This window comes from Myxine glutinosa, chromosome 1, assembly GCF_964187855.1.
Source record: "Myxine glutinosa chromosome 1, kmMyxGlut1.1, whole genome shotgun sequence".
NCBI lineage: Eukaryota > Metazoa > Chordata > Myxini > Myxiniformes > Myxinidae > Myxine > Myxine glutinosa.
Genome location: NC_136261.1, coordinates 269,372,671 through 269,394,978, shown reverse-complemented (window position 1 = coordinate 269,394,978; position 22,308 = coordinate 269,372,671). Strand labels below are relative to the sequence as shown.

Below are 22,308 nucleotides of genomic sequence, written 5' to 3'. Positions count from 1 at the left end.
TCCGCCAACTGTGGTTTATCTGGCTGGCGCAGGATGTTTTTTGCCTCAAAAAGAGACATTGGGTATGGGCAGAGTTCATATTTCATCACTTCACCTATCTGGAGATCTCCCGTCTGTGACACCACTAAGAACCTCTGGAATAGTAACGCTGGATCTATTGTGCGGTCCTCAGCAACTTTGACTGCCCTGCTGAATGCAAGTGTCTTGGCTTTAGAACTCCTTTTGTGTGAATAGGAGTAAGCTGGGTGATCATCCATCTTCTTGACAATGTCACTACCTACTTTGAATAGGTCATGAACATTGACATCCTCATTTGCAGTAACCCCTGTGATGATATTGCGCAATGACTTGTCATCAGAAAATGGTGTGAAGCTGTCCAGTTTTTCGGCAACTTTGCCACGATCAGCTTCATCTCGACTCACCCTGGATGTTGTCAACTCCTTATGTTGTTCACTTGTTGAGTAGCTACTCGAGGTCAGTTCTTGCATAGCAAGGTTGTAGGAGGACGATATGGTTGAAGACAGAGTCCAAACTGCTCTCTGGTGCTCTGACATCCCACTTCCTCGAGCCAGCCCCCCTTGGCTTTTCAGTGAGCGCATTAATGTCTGTTCTATCACAAGATCAGAGCCTAGGCCAGCCCAGTATTGGTCACTGCGCCGGATTACATGATAACCAGATTGGAACTTCTGATGAACCTCAGGGTTGTCATCCTCTAACGCAAGCATCTTCTCGAGATAGAGTCGAGCTGACTTCAGGTAATTGGGATGGCCAGCAGCTGCAAATATCGGCAAGCAAGCTGATATGGCTTGGAGATGCATCTCCCAGGACCCCGTCCGATCAGCTGCCACAAGTGCCCTTGCAATTCCCAACATACGCTGGTAGTTGATCCAAAGTGCACTGGTTTTCGAGTCCTTTGCAAGTTTATTCCTTTCCTGATTCAATCTATTGTCAATGAAATGAATGCACTCTGATTGCAACACAGACTCTATAGTGTCACTTTCGACAGTCTCCAGGGAAATGTACAGTCGCTCCAGTTCTGCCACTTGTTCTTGAAACCCAGGGTCAACTTCCACAATCTTGCCAACAACCTGACGTGTAAGACACTGATCCACAAGCAAATGGCCACGAAAAGCACGTTGCACCGCCTTCCCACTCAGCATGTGCACAACAGCATTTTGACCATACACTGTTTCCAGGATCTCTTTCAGTCCACTTCCATCCATCAAACTTCCAATGGCACCCAACAAATTCATTAATGTGTGGAAGCTCCCAAGCAGTAGCACTGCATTATGGATTGGGTTATCAGCAGGAAGAGCATTCACTATCTCAGAGGCCTTCCAAAACAGCGGTTGGTCAAATGTGATGATTGCTGGCATGTTGTGTTTTGATGCAAGTTTGCTCAGGTAATCAAGAGTTGACAAGATGCAGGTTTTGTCACCTGGGTTCATATCAATCATTGGGAGAAACTGTATTGAGGCTTTCCCTGGGTGATCACACTCCTCATGCAGAAAGTGCATCATGCCTTGCCAATTTGGTGCACTCTTTTCGAAGCAAAATGACATCTCCCATAATATGTCAATTGGGCGATCACAAATTGATAACAAAGGGAGGGGCTGAAATTTGAGGTTGCGGTTGACGTGCTCTGCATAGCGGTAATCTATTATATTGATCTTCGTCAGTTCGACGAGCTTCCTGTCAGACATTTTCTTTCTAGATATGATGTGGCTAGATTGACGCCCTGGTGTAATAGCTGCTATCATGCCCATCCCATGAAAGGTACCCTTTCCATCCAACGTTATGATGTTGTGGTCCACATTGTCTCCAGCAATGGAGAACACTCAGTGGAACAAATTAATTTATATAAACAAAAAGAAACAAAAATAAAAAACCAAAGACGTTTTCGACGTAGTGAATCGTGCATGGTTTTGTGACATTTTTATCATGTCAAAATTTTTTACTTTCCCATGGTCCATTTATGTCCAACTTTTGATATGTTCCTAAGTAAGTCTTAAAATATAAGGAAATGCAATAAAACTAAAATTTGCAATTTTTTTAGGGTACGGCTGTTCTGGTTGTATATTGACCCGTCTATTTGAACAGATGGACAGGAGCACAAACTCAAGACCCTAAGATCTTAAGCCAGCCACCTTAAGCCAACACCTGGCTTCATATATGCGGGATAAACAGCAGTAAATGAATCAAACCGCATAATCGATTCAATGTTTTATCTTAATTCACCATTAATCCTCGTTGTGACGGTATATCGAGGTTCATGGTGGTCACGTTGATAAAATTGTGATTATTGAAATTGTAAATTGTAAACCCATGGACATTAAATGTGAAGTTTGTGCTTAAAAATCATCTTGTCGCCCATTTCTCACTTTTTGTTGTACCTTGTACAATGACAATAAAGTTGAATTGAATTGAAAGGAAATATTGAAATTAAATTGAATTGAATAGATAAATGGTGAAGCTGCACCCAAGCAGGGAAATGGAAGAAACATATATGTAAATATGAACGTTGGATGAGTTGTTAAAATGAGTTAGTTTTATGTGCAACCCGTCGATTGAAAAGGTACGATACTCCTTTGTTGCATTGCCATCATCTGCAGGCTGCATGTGGGTTACATTTCCAATTCCATGGTTGCTCTGGGGAGGAGGGGAAAGGAAGAGCGAGAGGGAAGAGAGGAAAAAGTGGGGAGGAGGGGAGGAGGAGGAGGAGGAGGAGAAGGAGGGGGGATGGAGGAGAGGGGGGGAATAGGACGGGGGCGGAGGAGGAGGGGGGGGAGGGAGGAGGAGGAGGAGAAGGGTGGAGGCGGAGGAGGAGGATGGGGGCGAAGGAGGCGAAGTTGGAGTATTTTGAATGAGGAAACTTGGAGGCTCGTTGGCACACCTTGGTATTGTACCAATAGCAAATACCATGAGCACGCAATAGAAAGTACATCATCCTTGTTCGGAAACGAGAGAGATAGAGAAAGAAGGCAAATATCAGGGTCGGAATATCAGAGGCGATGGGTGACCACTTGTGGACGAGATGAGAGGTGAGGTGTTGAGAGGTGAGGTGGGAATTGAGATGGGGGGTCCCTGCTTTTACTACCTGTGGCCAGGTGTCCACCTGGAAAGGTTATAAAACCCCTGGGCTGCGGATACCACAGCATTCTTGGTGTCCCTGTATTTTCCAGAAAATGTCAGAAATAATTTTATGATATCCAGTGGGGTTGTGCAACATCAATGAGCACGACATGGGGCTCTTCCAGTGTTAGTACACATGTGCATTTCAGAACAATGGAGGAGTTAAGAAAATGGAAATCGAGATAAAATCAGACAGGAGCCAAATGGTCTTTTCCTCTCCAGCTTCCATGAAGATGCATGCTTTTGGACACCAATAGTAATACAAAGAAGATACATTACAGATTTATGAAATGGTAATAGCACAGTACAATTTTATGTTATGTTATAATACACAGAAGGTATTGGCATTTGGAAAAGTGTCCGGATGCCAATACCTTCATTATTTTTTGAACACCTGTGCTACCGTTGCCAAGTGGGTTTCCTCCCTTGAACAATGATGTCGAGGCTTATCTCTGTTTGAGAATAGGTACCTGTCTCACACCTTTAAGCACGCCATGCATTGTGCACTGACTCGCTCTTGTAAGTCTTCCATTATAACGCCAATATGTAGGCCACAACTGATTAAACATGTACCCAAAACATCACAAACAGTCAGCTACAAATAGAGACATGATACACGGTATCCCATAACAGTTTGTTTTGAATACTTACACTTTTGTTTTAGGTTATATGATAATGAGGCTCGCATCGTTAGAAAGGGGACCTAAACATTTTAATAAATCGGATTGGACGAGAATGCGTCCAATGGTTATGCCTCCACCCACATTAGTCAATCCATTGTTACATTTGATCTCAATTAAAGTTATAATGAAAAATGCGAGGTAGGGCGAGAGAAAGACAGAGAGAGAGAGCTAAAGAGAGAGCTAAAGAGAGAGAGCTAAAGAGAGAGATGTGAGAGAGATGTGAGAGATGTGAGAGAGGTAAGAGAGGTGAGAGAGGTGAGAGAGGCGAGAGAGAGCTAAAGAGAGAGCTAAAGAGAGAGCTAAAGAGAGAGATGTGAGAGAGATGTGAGAGAGATGTGAGAGAGATGTGTGAGAGATGCGAGAGATGGCGAGAGATGGCGAGAGAAGGCGAGAGAAGGCGAGAGAAGGCGAGAGAAGGCGAGAGAAGGCGAGAGAGAGAGAGAGAGAGATAGAGAGAGAGAGAGAGAGAGAGAGAGAGAGAGAGAGAGAGAGAGAGAGAGAGAGAGAGAGAGAGAGAGAAAGAGAAGGCGAGAGACAGAGGGCGAGAGACAGAGGGCGAGAGACAGAGGGCGAGAGACAGAGGGCGAGAGACAGAGGGCGAGAGACAGAGAGCGAGAGACAGAGAGCGAGAGACAGAGGGCAAGAGACAGAGGGAGAGAGACAGAGGGCGAGATAGAGATAGAGATAGAGAGAGAGAGAAAATATCAGATGCTTCGCAGTCGAGTTTTGATTTGATGTTGCATGCCCTTCACAAAACGTCGTTGCTGCCGAAGCAGTTTATTGGCAAGGATTATACTGGGTGGATTGTCATTGCCTTCCCAACGTTGTTTGCCCATGCTCAATCCTTTTAAATGCTGAGCGTCAATAAAGTAAGCAGTACACACCATTTTTAAAGTCTTTTGTATGACTCGGACGGGGTTTGAACCACCGACCTTCCAGACCCAGAGTGGACACATCATGCCACCAAGTCTGGTTTAACTCGAGTTATGACCTGCAAAATGATTTTTGAAATGGCACATGACCTTTAAGTCATCATCCTTGTTGATGATGTGAACGTTGGGTACACCCGTTGAACAAAACTGAATCGTTTTGCAGACCATACTTTTGCTAAGTTTGCTCGAAATCCCTTCTGTGGTAGATTTTCAATTAAAGGTCACATGACTATACACCATTGACCTTTTGAACCCAAATTCGAATCAGTTCGTGTTTGCATCATAGTACATACTTGTACCAAGTTTGATCAAAATCCGTTCAGCGGTTCACAAGTTATCATAACGAAAATCTGCTACGTACGCACAACCAGACGGACAACCTGTAAACACATGCGTCCGGCACCTTTAGCCGCGTTGGCATAAAAAAACGATGAAGAAATCATGATACGCTTCCCAAGAAAAAACAACCAAGGCAGGAGCAAACAACCTTGAAGGTTTATTTCAAAAATGCACATGCAGATAAAGTATCTTGTTATTCCGATGGGACGTAGCAGCAAATTACACACTCAGGCAATTTATACTCACAAAATGAAATTCGCAAAGTACATCCAAAATGGAAATGCAAATTTCAGGAAAACAAAAACCAAAACAAAAAAACAAACAAATCCCTTCACTGATGACATTGTTAAAGCAAAAAAATAAAATTAAAATAAAATAAACGAAATTTGCAAACTAATATGTACTTGCTATTTAACCTAAAAACAGGGTTTGTACTATAGCCCTCCATACAGGTAAGCCATGGTGAAGCTTTGAACATTTTTTCCGATTGGACCATATAGGACGTGATTTTTAACGAGTCTTGCACCATCACCCTGAGAAGTTAGAGCATGTTAGCACATGTAGAGCAGGAACTTGTGCTGTGTTTCAAATTTGCAGAATTAATTATTTGACACGAGTCTTTGAGGTACTGAGTCTGGGCCGGGTATGACGTGGGCTATTGTGCATTCTGGTATTTCAATGGAGCTGAGAAAGCTTGCAAGCTTCATCTAAACCTACAGGGATCGAAATACGAAAATGAGAAAATTGAGGGTTTTTACCCAAACAAATAAAGATGCAAGAAATCCAATCAAAGTTCAAAACGTTTCAGAGCCAAAATGGCATTCCAATGGCAAGGAGGAATGTGCAACACTGTCTGGAAATAACAGAAAATAACCAATGTTTGTGCCGAGCTGGTGCAGAACCATTCCCTCTAAGCTGCAGGGTGGTGGTAGCATGAGAAGGGCAACCTTTAGAGTCCCCCTCATATCATGTGAAAAGCACACACAAACTTGTTTGAAATATAATAAACGAATGAATGATCATTTTAAGGCCATTTTCCCCGCTAGAGCGGGGGTTAGCCTTGCGGGCCCCATGACAATCATGGTTCCCTGTTTGAGGCAATGTTTTTATGGCCGGATGCCCTTCCTGACGCCAACCCTTAGTCGCCTCTTACGATGCGCAGGGATACGGTGCACCTATTCTAAATCGGGGTACACACCGTGATCATTCATCCCAGCAAGCTGGTACTCAATTTGCCGACCTCGGAAGGATGACAGGCTGAGTCAACCCCCCTGGTGTTAATTTAGCGATCGACCGGGATTCGAACCCAGGATCCTAGGATCCGAAGCCGGCACCCTAACCACTAAGCCAACACCAGGCTGTTTGAAATGAGCAATGATAAAAGTCTTTTAAGGATTCAAAGTATTTATCCCCAGGCAATGCAATATGGCACCAAGATAACATTTTCAGCATTCAAATTGGAAAGAAACCCCATTAAATATGGCCAGCTTCATGCATCACTTTGTAATTAGGATCCAAGCTTGGTATTGCTGTAACACTTGCAATTGTAAACGTCAGGGGCTGGATAGGATGTTGGAAAGCCAAATATATTAATGCATATTTAGCATAGAAGAGTTCGAAAATGTTTTGAAGTGGGGACAGGTAGTGGGGGATCATGGGGAGTGGGGGAGGGTGGAGAATCGATTTATCATCCACTTAGCACTTGTCCCTATATCTCATGCAAATGTGCATCCAGCAGGCTGGTAGGAAAAATAAATGGCACCATGCAGTTGTGTTGGTTGAACCCTCCCGATAGACGGTTGGTGGGCTTCATGGGTCGAATCAAAATTCTTTATTAGTGCTTGCAACCCCTCGCGACTGACATCTACAAATACATTGGGCTTTAGAAATGAAGAATAGATTTTGTTAACATTCAGGAAGCCAACACGCACTGTCCTTAAAAACACAAGTCGGTAGTGCAAGACAGATCTTTGTATGTGAACAAAGCGATTGAAAATGTGAACAAAGAGATTGAAAAAGGTTTTGTTTCTTTCTAACATAAAAATGTGAAACTCAATAAAGTGAAAAACAAAACAACAAAAATGAATACATAACATATAATGGTAATTTATTTGATAAACAAATAATTATTTCTTGAATTTCTGTACAACATATTGTTCAGAGATATAAATAAAGGCAATCACACACTACCCATTCAATTTATTTTTCCCTTACAAGGTCGAGGCTCATGGAACAGCATGGTGATTTGAGGATATGAGCAGACAGTGGGAACAGTCGTTGGACACAATAAGCAAGGGAATGAACGGACAGGAAAAGATAAGAGCTGAGGCCGATACAAACACGTCAAATTTGAGAAAATGCAAGAAATAGGACCAAGTAAGTATGGAAGAGACATGGTATAAAAATGGTATATATATATATATATATATATATATATGTATGTGTGTGTGTATATATATATATATATATATATGTATGTGTGTGTGTATATATATATATATATATATATATATATCTATATTATAATAGCCGTAGATGATTCTGTCTGTCTGTCTATCTGTTGGGTGTCTGTCCGGGGTGTGGCTTACTCGGTTTGCAGAGTAGCTCCACCCATAGCTCCACCCATTCTGGGAGTGGCTATAAACAAATATCCACCATTTTATTAACTCGCATAGCTTTGAGTCCTGTTTTGTAGGCCCGTGGTGTCTTGCTCTCCCCCAGTTTTATTTCAAATCAAATTCGATAAATCATTTCATTTTTCACAGTCGCTAACATAGTTTTAGACTCGGTTGAAAAAAAACGGGAAGAAAATCCGATGAAAGTTGCCGTTTATAGAACGAAATGAATTCTCAAAGGCCTGTAACTTCAAGGCCATTGAGTCTCTCTCACGCCTTTATCTCCAATCTAACTCACCTTATGATTTCATTTTTATCGATGGTTTTACTTTTAGACTCGGTGTCAGCAATAATTGAGAACAATCCACACACGCGGGAAAATGCAGAGATATATTTTTTAAAATCGCGTCATGGTGTATCATACACCGCCCAACATGACACCGCCGGCAATGTGTCGATATATATTAAAAATTCGCTTTTGCTTTTCCGTTATGATATATTACTATTTCGTTTGATGATAGTCGTCACAAAAACGTCAACAATGATGCCGACATATATTTCTTCGCTTTTATTTCATTCAACATATTAGCCGGAAGTAAATTTCTTCCGGAATTTCAGGAAATTACCGAGAGATATTTCTTCGTTTTTTTTATTAGTTATGTGCGCATACACTTTAAATAGGTTTATTTGAAATCTTTAATTTTCCACAAACATTCCACACACGCGGGAAAATGCAGAGATATATTTTTTAAAATCGCGTCATGGTGTATCATACACCGCCCAACATGACACCGACGGCAATGTGTCGATATCTATTTTAAATTCGATATATCATTTCATTTTTCACAGTCGCTAACATAGTTTTAGACTCGGTTGAAAAAAAACGAGAAGAAAATCCGATGAAAGTTGCCGTTTATAGAACGAAATGAATTCTCAAATGCCTGTAACTTCAAGGCCATTGAGTCTCTCTCACGCCTTTATCTCCAATCTAACTCACCATATGATTTCATTTTTATCGATGGTTTTAGAGTCGGTGTCAGCAATAATTGAGAACATTCCACACACGCGGGAAAATGCAGATATATTTTTTAAAATCGCGTCATGGTGTATCATACACCGCCTAACATGACACCGACGGCAACGTGTCGATACATATTAAAAATTCGATATATCATTTCATTTTTCACAGTCGCTAACATAGTTTTCGACTCGGTTGAAAAAAAACGGGAAGGAAATCCAATGAAAGTTGCCGTTTATAGAACGAAATGAATTCTCAAACGCCTGTAACTTCAACTTCAAGGCCATTGAGTCTCTCTCACGCCTTTATCTCCAATCTAACTCACCATATGATTTCATTTTTATCGATGGTTTTGGACTCGGTGTCAGCAATAATTGAGAACATTCCACACACGCGGGAAAATGCAGAGATATATTTTTAAAAATCGCGTCATGGTGTATCATACACCGCCCAACATGACACCGACGGCAACGTGTCGATATATATTAAAAATTCGCTTTTGCTTTTCCGTTAAGATATTGTAACGATTTTGAGAAGTGTAACGGGTTTTGAGAAGTGTAACGGGTTTTGAGGAGTGTAACAATTTTGGAGGAAGGGTAACGGATGTGAAGAGTATGGTTTTGGTATGGTAACATCCTGGTAATGTAAATAATGGTCGCAGCCGTCCTCCTAATTAATTTCATAGAACATACACGCAGGTCACGATATATCTTTTAAATAGTGTATTTCCTTATTCCATGTAGGCTAAGTATGTGTTTTCCACTAGATTGACTTTGCATTGTATCAAACAAAATAAGCGTAGGCCCTTCCAATTTCCCCAAAACCTCCCTTCCAATTGCCTTCCGCATTTTGGCTGGTTTTCTTCAAACCACCATTGGCCACGAGGTAAGGTTGGGGAAGAAAGGCGTGTCTCCACCTCGTCATAAGAAGCAAGGAGTGAACCAGCCCTAACAGCCAATCAACACCGCGGTGAGTGACCCGGTAGGCGCGCCCTCGGAGTCGGCGGCTTGATTTCGCTGGAGGTGATAAAAGCGACTGCAGGGGACTGCTTTAAGAGTCCAGATGAGAGATGACTAGAGAGGCCTTGAGAGATACGCTGGGGGATGACCTGGAAGAGGAGCGCAATCCACCGCAAGCCCTACCTACCTACCTACCTGCCTGCCTGCAATACCCCCCTGTCGTTGGAGAGACGCGCTGAACGGAGGGAGACGGCTCCACCCCAGGAAGAGGAGCAGGTGTGCCGAGCCAGCGCGTGACGGCCGCGGATACGCGACGGAGGTTTTCCCGCCAAAACCGCGAGGGGTGCTGCGGCCTCCGACCTTGCCTTCCTCCACGCGTCCACCTCAGCTATTCCTTCCTGCAATATCCACCGTGTGAGTGTGAACGTCCTGTCCTACTCGTTTGTCTTGGGGATTAAGTAAATGAAATAGAATAAGTTAACAATGCACTGTGTGACTGCTCTTTTCCATCTATTGCTGTAAATAATATTGGTCGCTCTAAAATATTGCTTGTGTGTGTATAATAAATCTGTTCTTCCTCCGTATTCTTCTTCTTCTTTTTCATTCTCTTGCGATCGCTTTAGAGATTTCCCGAGTGAATATCCGTGGGGCGATCTGGTCAACGTCGGGTGAAATCGGGTTTTAATCGGGGAGTAACTGTTCGGACGCGGTTAAATACACCACCGCTCGGTCCATATAACATCTAAAAGCCGCGTCTGTAACAATTGGTGTCGAGGAGTTGGATTCGAACCTGGGACTAAATTTGTTAGGCCCAAATTTTGGAACACCAATTGTACTATTAGAGTAACAATTGGTGTCGGGGAGTGAGATCGACCCGGAGCGCGCTGCACGCGCTCAAAATTATAAAGCGGACGAAATTGTGTTGTTTTATAAAACCCGAATTTTTAGATCGCGCCATGGACAATCAAGGCGATCGGATGTCGGTGGGGGAGATAGACGGGTTAGGGGTAACCCAGGAACCAGGGGAAATGTATGTGGAAGAAAGGGAGGAGGAAAATGGCAATGTGGTTGCGGGAATTTCAGGTGCACAAAATGGCGCTCTAGCGCACGTGATTACAGCGGCGCCACATTTAGCCACGCCCATGGTCGCGGTAGTCGAACCGGAGATGCCAATGGATTTGAACCTTTTTTTTATACAAATGAAGGCCCTTATGGCCCAGAATAGTGAGCAATTGGGGGTAATGGGAAACCAAATGGGGGTAATGAGGGACGAAGCGAGGGGTACCGGTAAGGAGTTAGACAAGAAATTTGAGGGGTTAGACAATAATTTTAAGGAGTTAGACAAGAAATTTGAGGGATTAGACAATGGGATAGAAGGGGTGAAAAATGGGTTAATGGGGGTAGAAAACAGAATGGCCGCTCAAGAGAATCAGTTAGAGGGGGTGAAAAATGGGTTAATGGGGTTAGAAAATAGGATGGAGGACAAATTGCGGGAAATAGGGGAACAATCCGCCCGGGAAATCGAACAGATGGGGAACCAGATGGAGGAAATACGACGAGGGGTGAGTGAGGAGGTCTCGGGGCTACGCGAGGAGGTAAAGCGAGGCGAAAAGCGTATAGAGAAAGAAGTGAGGAATAATATGGCTAAGTTACAAGGGGGAATAGAAGATCTGACGGAGGAGGTGGAGCAGCTGACAGAGGGACAAACTAAGTTAGTGGAGCAGGTTCAAAAGAACACTGCGGTACTAGGAGGGTTAAAGGCGACACAAAAAGAAATTAAAAACGAATTAATAGCGACGCAGAGGCAATGTCAGATGGTACGGGAGGAACTGACAATGAGGGTGGAGGAGGTGACAGAAGCAATGGAGACGAAGGACCGGGAGGTAAGGACGCACGTAGAAACGGTCACGGTAGCCTTAGAGGACGAACTTGAGGAGACGCACCGGGAAATAAAAGAGGTTAAACAAAAATTAGAGGAAGTGGGAGAAGAGGTGAGTGAAATTAAGAAGGGACGGACAGAAACTAAGAGAGAAATCCGGGAGGAGGTGATGGAATGTGTACAAGGTCTGTGTTCAAATCATGATGCGGTGCTCACTAACCAAATAAAAAGTTTGCAGGTGGCAGAGAAGGTGCGACGAGGTACGGAGGTGAGTGGCAATGTACATGATGTGAGGGGAGATTCAGTCGGCTTGGGGATTGGTTTGGATCCGGGTGTTCGTGAAAGGCCGTTGGTGAGGTGTGTGACAGGACAGGTGTGCGAAAAAAGGGGTGTGCGAGAATGTCCGACCATGGGGTGTGTGAGGAAAAAGTGCACGCCGAGGAGTGAGTGTGCCGTCAAGAGTGAATTGGTCGAAGCGCGTGTGCGAGGGAGCACAGGGAAGCGCGGTGTGGTGAGTGTTACGGAGGAAGTAACGAAAAAGTGTGCGCGGGAGGACGCGCGAGAAAGGTGTGTAACGGACGGGTGCATGGGGAAAGCGCATGCTGTCAAGAGTAAGGGAGAATGCATGCCTGTGGTGAGTGTTACGGAGGAAGTAACGAAGAAGTGTGCGCGGGAGGATGCGCGAGAAAGGTGTGTAACGGACGGGTGCATGGGGAAAGCGCATGCTGTCAAGAGTAAGGGTGAGTGCGCGACTGAGAGTGGAGGTGAGAGTAGTGAGAGTGAAACGGAGCGCGAGCTGGTTGTGACAGGTGAGCGAGGATGTACACCTGGGATGGAAGGATGCACACCTGGAATGGTAGAGCGTGAGTGGGAATGCACGCTGGAATTAGTAGTGAGACACGTGGTTGGGTGTGCGGGTGAGAGCACACCTGTGATTGTCACAAAGGAGGTGACCGAGGAGGGGGCGCGAAGCGGTGTATTGGTGAGGTGTGCGAGCAACGAATGTGTGCCAAAGTGTTCGGTGGTCAGGTGTGTGACCAAGTCGGTGAGCGGAGTGAGTGTACCGAGGTGTGAAAGAAAAGGTACGAGGAGAATGGGAACGGCTGCATGTATGAGCAAGAAAGAGGTAGCGTATGCATGTAAGCCTGCAGGTGAAGCGTCGACGATAACTGGGTTAAAGGTTAGAACGACTTATAGCCGACTCGGGCCCTCGGTGCGTGCCGGGCTTCGCGTGCCGCGAGAACCAGCGGGGATCCGAACCACGGCGGTTTCGAAAGAACCGCCGTGCGCGATCCACGCTGGGCCTCGTTTTGAACGGCCGCGGCCGGGCTCCACTAGGCGGAGCGGGCGGCTGGATAGGAAGGGTCGCTATGGCGACCACGTTTTGTTGAGACGTGCCGGCAGGTCGAGATCGGGACATTGGATGGCTCCACGCCGAGGTGATGCGTGGGATCTCGGCCCGGGTAAGCCCCCGCCCCGGCCCCGAATGCGGGACGCATCCAGCCGCCAGCACAAAAGAATCCGCGTTCAGTGCTCGGCTGTACGAAGCCGGGCTGTAGATGTGAATTGGCGCACCGAGAGGATGTAATAAGTAGACGGGTGATGTGAATTGGCGCACCGAGAGGATGTAATAAGTAGACGGGTGATGGTGATAGTGATAGTAGTGATTTGAAACGAAATTTAGAAAAGTGAATAGAATTGGCGGTAAATGGAAAATTTTTGAATTGTTGGATTTGGACGAGCGAAATTGGTAGTGAGAGACCCCCGATGTGGTGGGATGGCAAATCCACCATCCCTCACCAGTGGGGGCAAATGCGCAATAGTTTATGGGGTGGCTATGACAACCGAGCCAGGGAGGGCTTGGATAATGATAGGGATCTAGAAGAGATTGACATTAGGTAACGTTAAGTTTAGTTAGTGACTGATACCTGTAGTGGGGACGCAGGTAGATTAGTGTGGATTATAATGACGTGGGAGCGCAATAGTTTAAAGGGACGACTGGGAAGCGCAAGTTTCAGAGGGGAGAAGTTAGCTGAGATGATGCCGTGTGTGTGAGGATTGAACGGGTGAGAATGGAACAGGTGTGATTGCACAGGTGTGCAACTGAACAGGTGTGTGGAGCAGTGTATGAGGGAGTAGTGGTGATTGCGTGTTGTGATGACCAAGTGGTCCAGGAAGAAAGGAGGGTGCAGGTGGCACCAGGTGAGATTGCACAGGTGTGCAACGACAGGTGAATGGAGGGCAGGTGTATGGAATAAATGGTATGGAGTATTGGAATGGATGGTCGTGGAGTGAGTATGGTGGAAATTGTGGAGTGGAGTGGATGGTGCGAAGGTGTGAATGGGGGAAGGGTGGACCCCCATCACGGATACCCGGGGCGGGTAGTGTAAGTGTTAGGTAGAGGGTGCAGGTAAATTGTGGTTGGATATTGGCATTTGTGGTGCGGTTGCAGAATGGTGTTGTGGATGGGTGCATTAGTGTTGTGGAAATGGCTGGGCGTGTAGCCTGTTAGTGTGTGTAGTTGGTTGAGCACTCCACCACTGTGAGGATGTCGGCCAGGTGAGGCCGCAGGGGGCTCTGGGAGCCGGTAGTAGTTGTGTGGATGGGGCCCGAGGATCCGGAGGACGGACCCGGGTAGCCCAGTGCCAGAGGGCACCAAGGGGTGACAGAGCCAGGAGAGGGGCTGTCCCCAGTTAGTTAGGTTAGGGTGAGGAGCTAGGTAAGCTCGGGTGGCAACTGCAGTGGTGGAGGTGTGCAGGTGGGTAGACCTGTTGGGAGAGGTACACGTCGCAGCCCAGAAATTGTGCTAGAGCACCGGGAGATGAATCGGGGGAGTGAGACCCCAAATTGAGGAGCACCACAGTTTGGCCAATGGGAATCGGTTATTAGAACCCATAGTGTAAGTTGGCCAATGGATTGGCAGGGAAAGACCCCGGGTAGTGTAAAGTGTGTTAAAGTCATTTAGAGGATAGTTAGGATGAAGGATCTCCTCGCACCATCTGCATCCACTCACCTGAGGTAACAGGTACTCCACACCATGCCATGTTTTGATTATTTTTTATGATGCAAATGTTTGGATTGTGAGACGCATCATGACGTGGGTGTGACATTGTGCTTTGATGTTCCATCTCTGCCTCCTTATGAGGATTGATGATGAATTTGATGATGGCAAATTTTGAAGTAGAGGGATTGTGGTGACGAATTTGGTATAAGGGAAATATGGGGAAGACGTGACAGTAGTGACGAATTTGTAAATGGGTAGATTTTGTAAATATGGGGTAAGAGCAAGGGTAGTGTAGGTGACAGGGGGGTGACGTACGGTAGGGACGAGCTTTCTCACTTCGCCCTCCGTACGCATTTCACCTTGCATTGCCTTGTTTGACGTGTACCCTTGTGACCTTACCCCTCGCTCAATTGTCTTTCTTTTGTCTCCCACATGACCTGTGCGCCATTGGGTGCCGAGGGGAGCGTGCGTGAGGTGGCCATTGTGCGCCCGAGATTCCCAGAACCAGCACGCATTGCGTTGATGTACCACTTTATGGACCGCTGTTCGGCGGCCAAGTACCACTTGATGGACCCCAGGTTCTGGGGCAGGGCACCTCTGTTGGAAACCGGCCATAGTGGCCAGGGAATCTTGCTTGCGGACCTCGGTAAGGTGGCACCTATGCCAAACAGGTGGACCACCCTTAGTTGGCCCCTGAGGCCCTAAATAAAAATGGACACAAGTTGTGCTTTTTTTAGTATGTCCAAATAGGCCGCATGAAGCCAGAAGACGTCGGGAAGAACATCGGCCCAGCAGAGAAGGAGAAGACCACCACCAGTTGTTTTGTTGTGTTTATTATGAACCATGGTAACCGCACCGGATGGTGTTTTTGGGTGCTTTGTGGTGTTTGGGTGCTTTTGGGTGCTTTGGTGGTATTGGTACTGGTGCATCGATGCAATGCGTGCTGTCTCCTCCCTCCCAACAGGAATTTCTTTCTCTTGTTCCCTAAAAAGAAAAGAAAAAAACACACAGGTCCTGGGTTGCGTTGTAAATAAGAAATCACGTCATTGTAAATAATGCTCCCCACCGTAAATGTATAGTTTCAGAATAATTCCGTAATTCGGTTAGCTGTGGGCTTGAGTCTGTTAGACAGGATGCAATGCAATAGGGGGACATACTTATTTGTGTTTTAAAATTGTCACACTCAGGGTCAGGTTAATTGTAGAGGGAATTACACCTACATGTCACACTCAGTTAAGTCTAGTAGGCCCGAGGACGTGCCTGAAGAAAGGAGGGTGCAGTGTAACGATTTTGAGAAGTGTAACGGGTTTTGAGAAGTGTAACGGGTTTTGAGGAGTGTAACAATTTTGGAGGAAGGGTAACGGATGTGAAGAGTATGGTTTTGGTATGGTAACATCCTGGTAATGTAAATAATGGTCGCAGCCGTCCTCCTAATTAATTTCATAGAACATACACGCAGGTCACGATATATCTTTTAAATAGTGTATTTCCTTATTCCATGTAGGCTAAGTATGTGTTTTCCACTAGATTGACTTTGCATTGTATCAAACAAAATAAGCGTAGGCCCTTCCAATTTCCCCAAAACCTCCCTTCCAATTGCCTTCCGCATTTTGGCTGGTTTTCTTCAAACCACCATTGGCCACGAGGTAAGGTTGGGGAAGAAAGGCGTGTCTCCACCTCGTCATAAGAAGCAAGGAGTGAACCAGCCCTAACAGCCAATCAACACCGCGGTGAGTGACCCGGTAGGCGCGCCCTCGGAGTCGGCGGCTTGATTTCGCTGGAGGTGATAAAAGCGACTGCAGGGGACTGCTTTAAGAGTCCAGATGAGAGATGACTAGAGAGGCCTTGAGAGATACGCTGGGGGATGACCTGGAAGAGGAGCGCAATCCACCGCAAGCCCTACCTACCTACCTACCTGCCTGCCTGCAATACCCCCCTGTCGTTGGAGAGACGCGCTGAACGGAGGGAGACGGCTCCACCCCAGGAAGAGGAGCAGGTGTGCCGAGCCAGCGCGTGACGGCCGCGGATACGCGACGGAGGTTTTCCCGCCAAAACCGCGAGGGGTGCTGCGGCCTCCGACCTTGCCTTCCTCCACGCGTCCACCTCAGCTATTCCTTCCTGCAATATCCACCGTGTGAGTGTGAACGTCCTGTCCTACTCGTTTGTCTTGGGGATTAAGTAAATGAAATAGAATAAGTTAACAATGCACTGTGTGACTGCTCTTTTCCATCTATTGCTGTAAATAATATTGGTCGCTCTAAAATATTGCTTGTGTGTGTATAATAAATCTGTTCTTCCTCCGTATTCTTCTTCTTCTTTTTCATTCTCTTGCGATCGCTTTAGAGATTTCCCGAGTGAATATCCGTGGGGCGATCTGGTCAACGTCGGGTGAAATCGGGTTTTAATCGGGGAGTAACTGTTCGGACGCGGTTAAATACACCACCGCTCGGTCCATATAACATCTAAAAGCCGCGTCTGTAACAATATATTACTTTTTCGTTTGATGACAGTCGTCACAAAAACGTCAACAATGATGCCGACATATATTTCTTCGTTTTTATTTAATTCAACATTATTAGCCGGAAGTAAAATATGTTTCAGGAAATTACCGAGAGATATTTCTTCGTTTTTTAAAATTAGTTATGTGCGAATACACTTTAAATAGGTTTATTTGAAATCTTTAATTTTCCACAATATAATTTACTTGCCATTTATCATTTGATGATTACGAGACAAATTCCTCTTGAGGATCGTGACAATTCATGCGCTGCGTGGAAACTTCTATTTCCAAAATGAATGAGACGATCGATGAAGAACGCAGACTTGAACAGGATGCAGCAAGAAAACGAATGAGACGGGCGAACGAGTCCATCGACGAACGTCAATGCAAACTTGCGGGGTCACCCGTGGGAATCCCACGGGCATGGATGTGTGTGACATTTCGACATATTGAGTTAGATGCTGCACATTCATTTTTACAAAATGGTTACTGGCAAGTCATCAGATCCAGAAATGGTGTAAAAACCACCGTTTAGAGGCCATTTTTCCCCGCAAAGCGGGGGTTGGCCTTTTCGGGGACCGTGGTAGTTGTTGTTTTTTTGTCCCCTTTTTGAAGCAATGTTTTACGGCCGGATGCCCTTCCTGACGCCAACCCTTTTTGCCGCCTTCAACGACAAACAGGGAATTACCAGTGAACTGGTACTCAATTAGCCGACCTCGGAAGGATGACAGGCTGAGTCAACCCCCCTGGCATTAATTCGGCGATCGACCGAGATTCGAACCCAGGATCCTAAGCCGGCACCCTAGCCGCTAGCCCAACACCAGAAATGGTGTCATGAACACAATTTATTTACGCACAAGCACAAAAGCAAGACGGGCCGATTTCCGATTCCGACGGGCGAGACGGGCCGATTTCCGATTCCGACGGGCCGATTTGGAGCAAGAAAAAGAACGAGACGGGAGAAAAAGGAGAGAAACGAGACGGGGAAAGCCGATTGGAGAGGCGAGTGAGGCGCGATTGGAGAGGAGTGTGAGGCGCGATTGGAGAGGAGTGTGAGGCACGATTGGAGAGGAGTGTGAGGCGTGATTGGAGAGGAGTGTGAGGCACGATTGGAGAGGAGTGATTGGAGGGGAGTGTGAGGCACGATTGGAGAGGAGTGTGAGGCACGATTGGAGAGGAGTGTGAGGCGCGATTGGAGAGGAGTGTGAGGCGCGATTGGAGAGGCGTGTGAAGGATTGCAGAGGAGAGGAGTGTGAGGGATTGGAGAGGTGAGGGATTGGAAAGGAGAGGGATGTGAGGGTTTGGAGAGGAGAGGAGTGCTAGGTGGAGAGAGGAGAGTGTCAGGTGGAGACAGGAGAGTGTCAGGTGGAGACAGGAGAGTGTCAGGTGGAGAGGAGTGAGGGGTCACATATTATGTGAAATAACTAAATTCACACCATTTCTGGATCTGATGACTTGCCAGTAACCATTTTGTAAAAATGAATGTGCAGCATATAACTCAATATGTCGAAATGTCACACACATCCATGCCCGTGGGATTCCCACGGGTGACCCCGCTAGTATATATATATATATATATATATATATATATATTGTTGCGGATATGAGATTGGCCTCCATCCATATCCGCTTGTAAATATTCCCCTATTTCCCCAATACTTCCCAACTATCCCCAATCCCCCATTCCCTAGTCCCATTTTCTGTAAACAACACTCTGTAGACCCGACTTTCCCCTATTTCCCCCATTAAATGTCGCATCCAGGTCCACCGCATCTCACGTAGACAACTATAGGACATCTTGCTAGTTATTCTTAGTCTATGTCAGTTAAGGACTCGTTTCCATTAATTCTGACTCTTCGTTGCACCAGAATGTGATTGTATGGCACCGTTAGAAAGTTTAGGACCTCCCAATACCTCCCCGCAGCTCTTCCTCATGGTACAACAACAACAACAACAGCGGCGGCGGCGCGGGGAGTGTGCGTCCTCACTCCGGCTTGGTTAGCCGCCATTGAACATGTGCTCCGACGGGGTTACCACGCAGGGGCTCGCTGTCAGCTCCTCGTCAAGGGCGGAGCCCGGTAACCCCCCACACCCAATAGAAGCGGCGGACCGATTCCATCTGGGGCGGAGCTAACGAGCCGAGGGCGTGTCACTCCCCGCTGAGCATGCGCAGGGAAGAGGGAGGTGACGTCAGATGCGCCCTCAGCTTGGAGAGAAAAGACGTCACCTCCGAGCGCGGCAATACCTCCCCGCATCTCTGGACCGGACCGTGTTGATTCTGCCCCTGAGCCAAGGTGCACCTTGTGCTATCGACTGCCTGTCCTTCCTTGCCATCAATCCCTGTGTAAGTCAGTCTTGTCCCGTTTGTCTGTGGTCTGTCGGGGATAAGATAAGACTGTGTCTAAGTGCCCATCTTTTCTGTGCTTTACCTCTTACCGTGTAATCTACCCGTTTCTGCATCACCAATTATATCCTCCTCCGGAGGTCTTGAGAACTGTACCCCTTGTGTCGTTGCATTTATCCCAGCCGTTGTGTCCTTTCCTTCATTGATTTAGCGTAGCGCGATTCGGCCAACGTTCGAGTGGAATCGGGCGGGATAGGGTTCTAATCGGGGAGTAACTGTTCGGACGCGGTCATACCAAACCGCTCGGTAAACTAACATCTAAAACCGAGTCTGTAACAATATATATATATATATATATATATATATATATATATATATATATATATATATATATATATATATATATATATATATATATATATATATATATATACACATACATATATTGTTGCGGTTTTGAGAACCCACACGCAACATCATTAAAGGTTAAAGGTTGCACCCCATAGTTAGGCCACATGCAACATGTCGGTCACCTTAGAACGTTATTTCTTAGTATATGTGAGATAAGGCCATTTCCAATAGTTATCATCTGCGTTGTGTAAAACAAATAAGAGTAGGCCCCATTCATTCTGCAGCCCTCCCTCCAACCGACTCCATTGCACACCATCCAGTCTGCACCCCATTGCCCCTCGCATTAGGATGCTCGCAGTTGTTGCACCTTGCTTGCCAGTAGCGTTCGCTGCCCTTGGGCTTTCGCTCGAACCAGCCCAAATGCCACGAGGTAAGGCCCGAAAAGGGGGCGGAGCGTGAGGTCGGGGGTGTGGCCACGTCAAGCAGCCATCAAGGGCGGAGCCGGTAAGACCCCAACAACCAACCAGGGCTCGGGTGAGATGGCCTGATGGGGCGTGGTAAGGGCGTGGCTAGAGGTTCGAGAGGGTTCGCAAAGCGGCGCTATATAACCGCGAGCGCAAAGCCCTCTGGAGGTATTGAGAGGACTGCGCGAAGAGGACACGTGTGCATACTGCAGTGGCAAAGAACTTGGACTTGGTTGGAACGCATAGCATTGTTGTGCAAGGTCGATTGGGAAAGGCGCTTTGGTGACATCATTGTGAAAGCATTGCCGGAGCGGCGCATTGCAGAGGACTTGTGGAAGTGGCGCATTGCAGAGGACTTGTGGAAGTGGCGCATTGTACCTGAACTATACCGGGAGCGCGTATAAGGCGCCGGTACAACTATTACGTACGCCAGTATAATCACCAGCTTACCGATCCCCCCCAGTATAATTGTCCGATCCGCGTCACCGACATGGGGCGATCTTGCCTGCCGTCTACCATCGCCTCCACGGTACGAGCCGGGGACCGGAGCGAGCTGTGAACGAGATCCTTAGGACCATCGCCTGACCATCTACAAACCCCGTGTGAGTGAGTCTGAGAGTGTGACTGAATGTGAACGGGCCCGTGTCCAGGGGATAAGTATAAGACTGTATAAGGCTGCCCTGTGTATCTGCTTCTTCCTCTTCACTGTACATTTCTGCTTCTTCTTCCTCTTCTTTGTACAAAGTGTGTAATAAATTCCTTGTTCTTCCTGTTTTCCTCTTAATTCGACCGTCTTAGTGATTTCTCCATTGGGTAAGCGTGGCACGATCAGGAACCGCTCCAATCGGGTTAGTTCCCGTTAACGGCCCGAATCGAGGCTCGCTTTCGCTCGGCGTGTCCACTGAAACCGTGGTTCGGGTGGGTTTATTTCCTTGCTTCCCGGAAGGCGCTGGTACTTAGGTAATAGGACCAATTCGACCTACCACCCTATTCAGCGCTGACCAGAAGGAACGTAATAGCCCTGAATCGCGTTGGCTAGTAAAAAGACAAGGGGATTAATCCCGCCTTGGTAAGGGGAAGGCCGACGTTGGAGATCCGCAACAATATATATATATATATATATCCATGTTCACAACATGGGGAAACAATGGACAACAGATAGACAGGACAAATCAGGCCTGGTATTCTTAGCTTCTGCAGTGGTCTTCACGAGTCAGGAAAACTTCATTCACATACTCAGAAGCCAGAACTGGAAGGCCACTTTATTGTATGCATTGCTTACATTTTGTGAGGGCTTTTGGAGAAAAAAAAATTCAATTAACAATCCTTGTTGGTTACGTCACCTATTGAAAACATACATACATATATATATATATATATATATATACACATATTTTTTTAAAATAAAACGTCACCTATCCTACCATCAAACCACCAATGCACTCATTTTGGAAGGCCTACCTATTTGTAGATGCATTTGAAGGCTGAGATTTATTTCATAGAAACCTGGAGTCCCCTTAAGACCAATCAACACACCACACAAAGTAGCAAAACAAATCCGAGAAAGGCTATCGTTTTGAATAGTGGCGACTGCAGACTTACAGTGAATAACTTGGAATGCCAGGAAAGAATGATTGCTGTGCTCAGCACCTCTCAAACACCTTGTATAGATCAGGCAGGTTGGCCACCTGCAGGATGGTGCCGTCTTCAGCAAGACGCCGAGGTGGCAAGAATGTTGAACGCATCGACTTAAACACAATGTGCTCCACTTGCTTCCGCCAGGACCGCTGTAGAAGACAATTTGCTGGGTGGTCGTTACACAATCTGATCATCAAAACTTGGTGCTTACTAAGTCATTAACGTTCAATCACTAATCACTAGGAAATCATAAATGAAGTCAAGCCATTAAGATCACCACTTTTACCATCTCAGAAACAAGCACAGGACTACGTACTGTGGAGTCACTTTTATCATCCGTCATAGATGGCTCCAGGATGTAGTCCTTGCGGATCGAGTAGAACAAACTGAACTCACGGCTGCACGATTCAAAGCATTCTTTTTCCATTTCCCAGTTTACCTGGGCACACC

The 22,308-nt window shown here is 46.2% G+C and overlaps 1 protein-coding gene across 12 annotated transcripts in view; it reads right to left on the bottom strand.

The window, feature by feature from the left end:
* Positions 1 to 5,226: 5,226 nt before the first annotated feature.
* Positions 5,227 to 22,308, bottom strand: part of MLH1 (mutL homolog 1) — a 155,025-nt gene continuing 137,943 nt past the window's right edge. For 4 of the 12 annotated variants that reach the window (XM_078786834.1, XM_078786839.1, XM_078786823.1 and 1 more), the window contains exons 20-22: positions 22,175 to 22,297; positions 21,823 to 22,007; positions 5,227 to 5,799 (exon numbers count right to left, since the gene is read on the bottom strand). In XM_078786834.1, the coding sequence (XP_078642960.1) occupies positions 21,864 to 22,007; positions 22,175 to 22,297 (267 nt within the window). In that variant the 3' untranslated portion in view covers positions 5,227 to 5,799; positions 21,823 to 21,863. Of the gene's footprint in view, positions 6,951 to 15,397; positions 15,546 to 21,463; positions 22,025 to 22,174; positions 22,298 to 22,308 lie in introns of those variants that run through there. The other 8 variants (XM_078786812.1, XM_078786850.1, XM_078786846.1 and 5 more) reach the window with 6 other exon arrangements.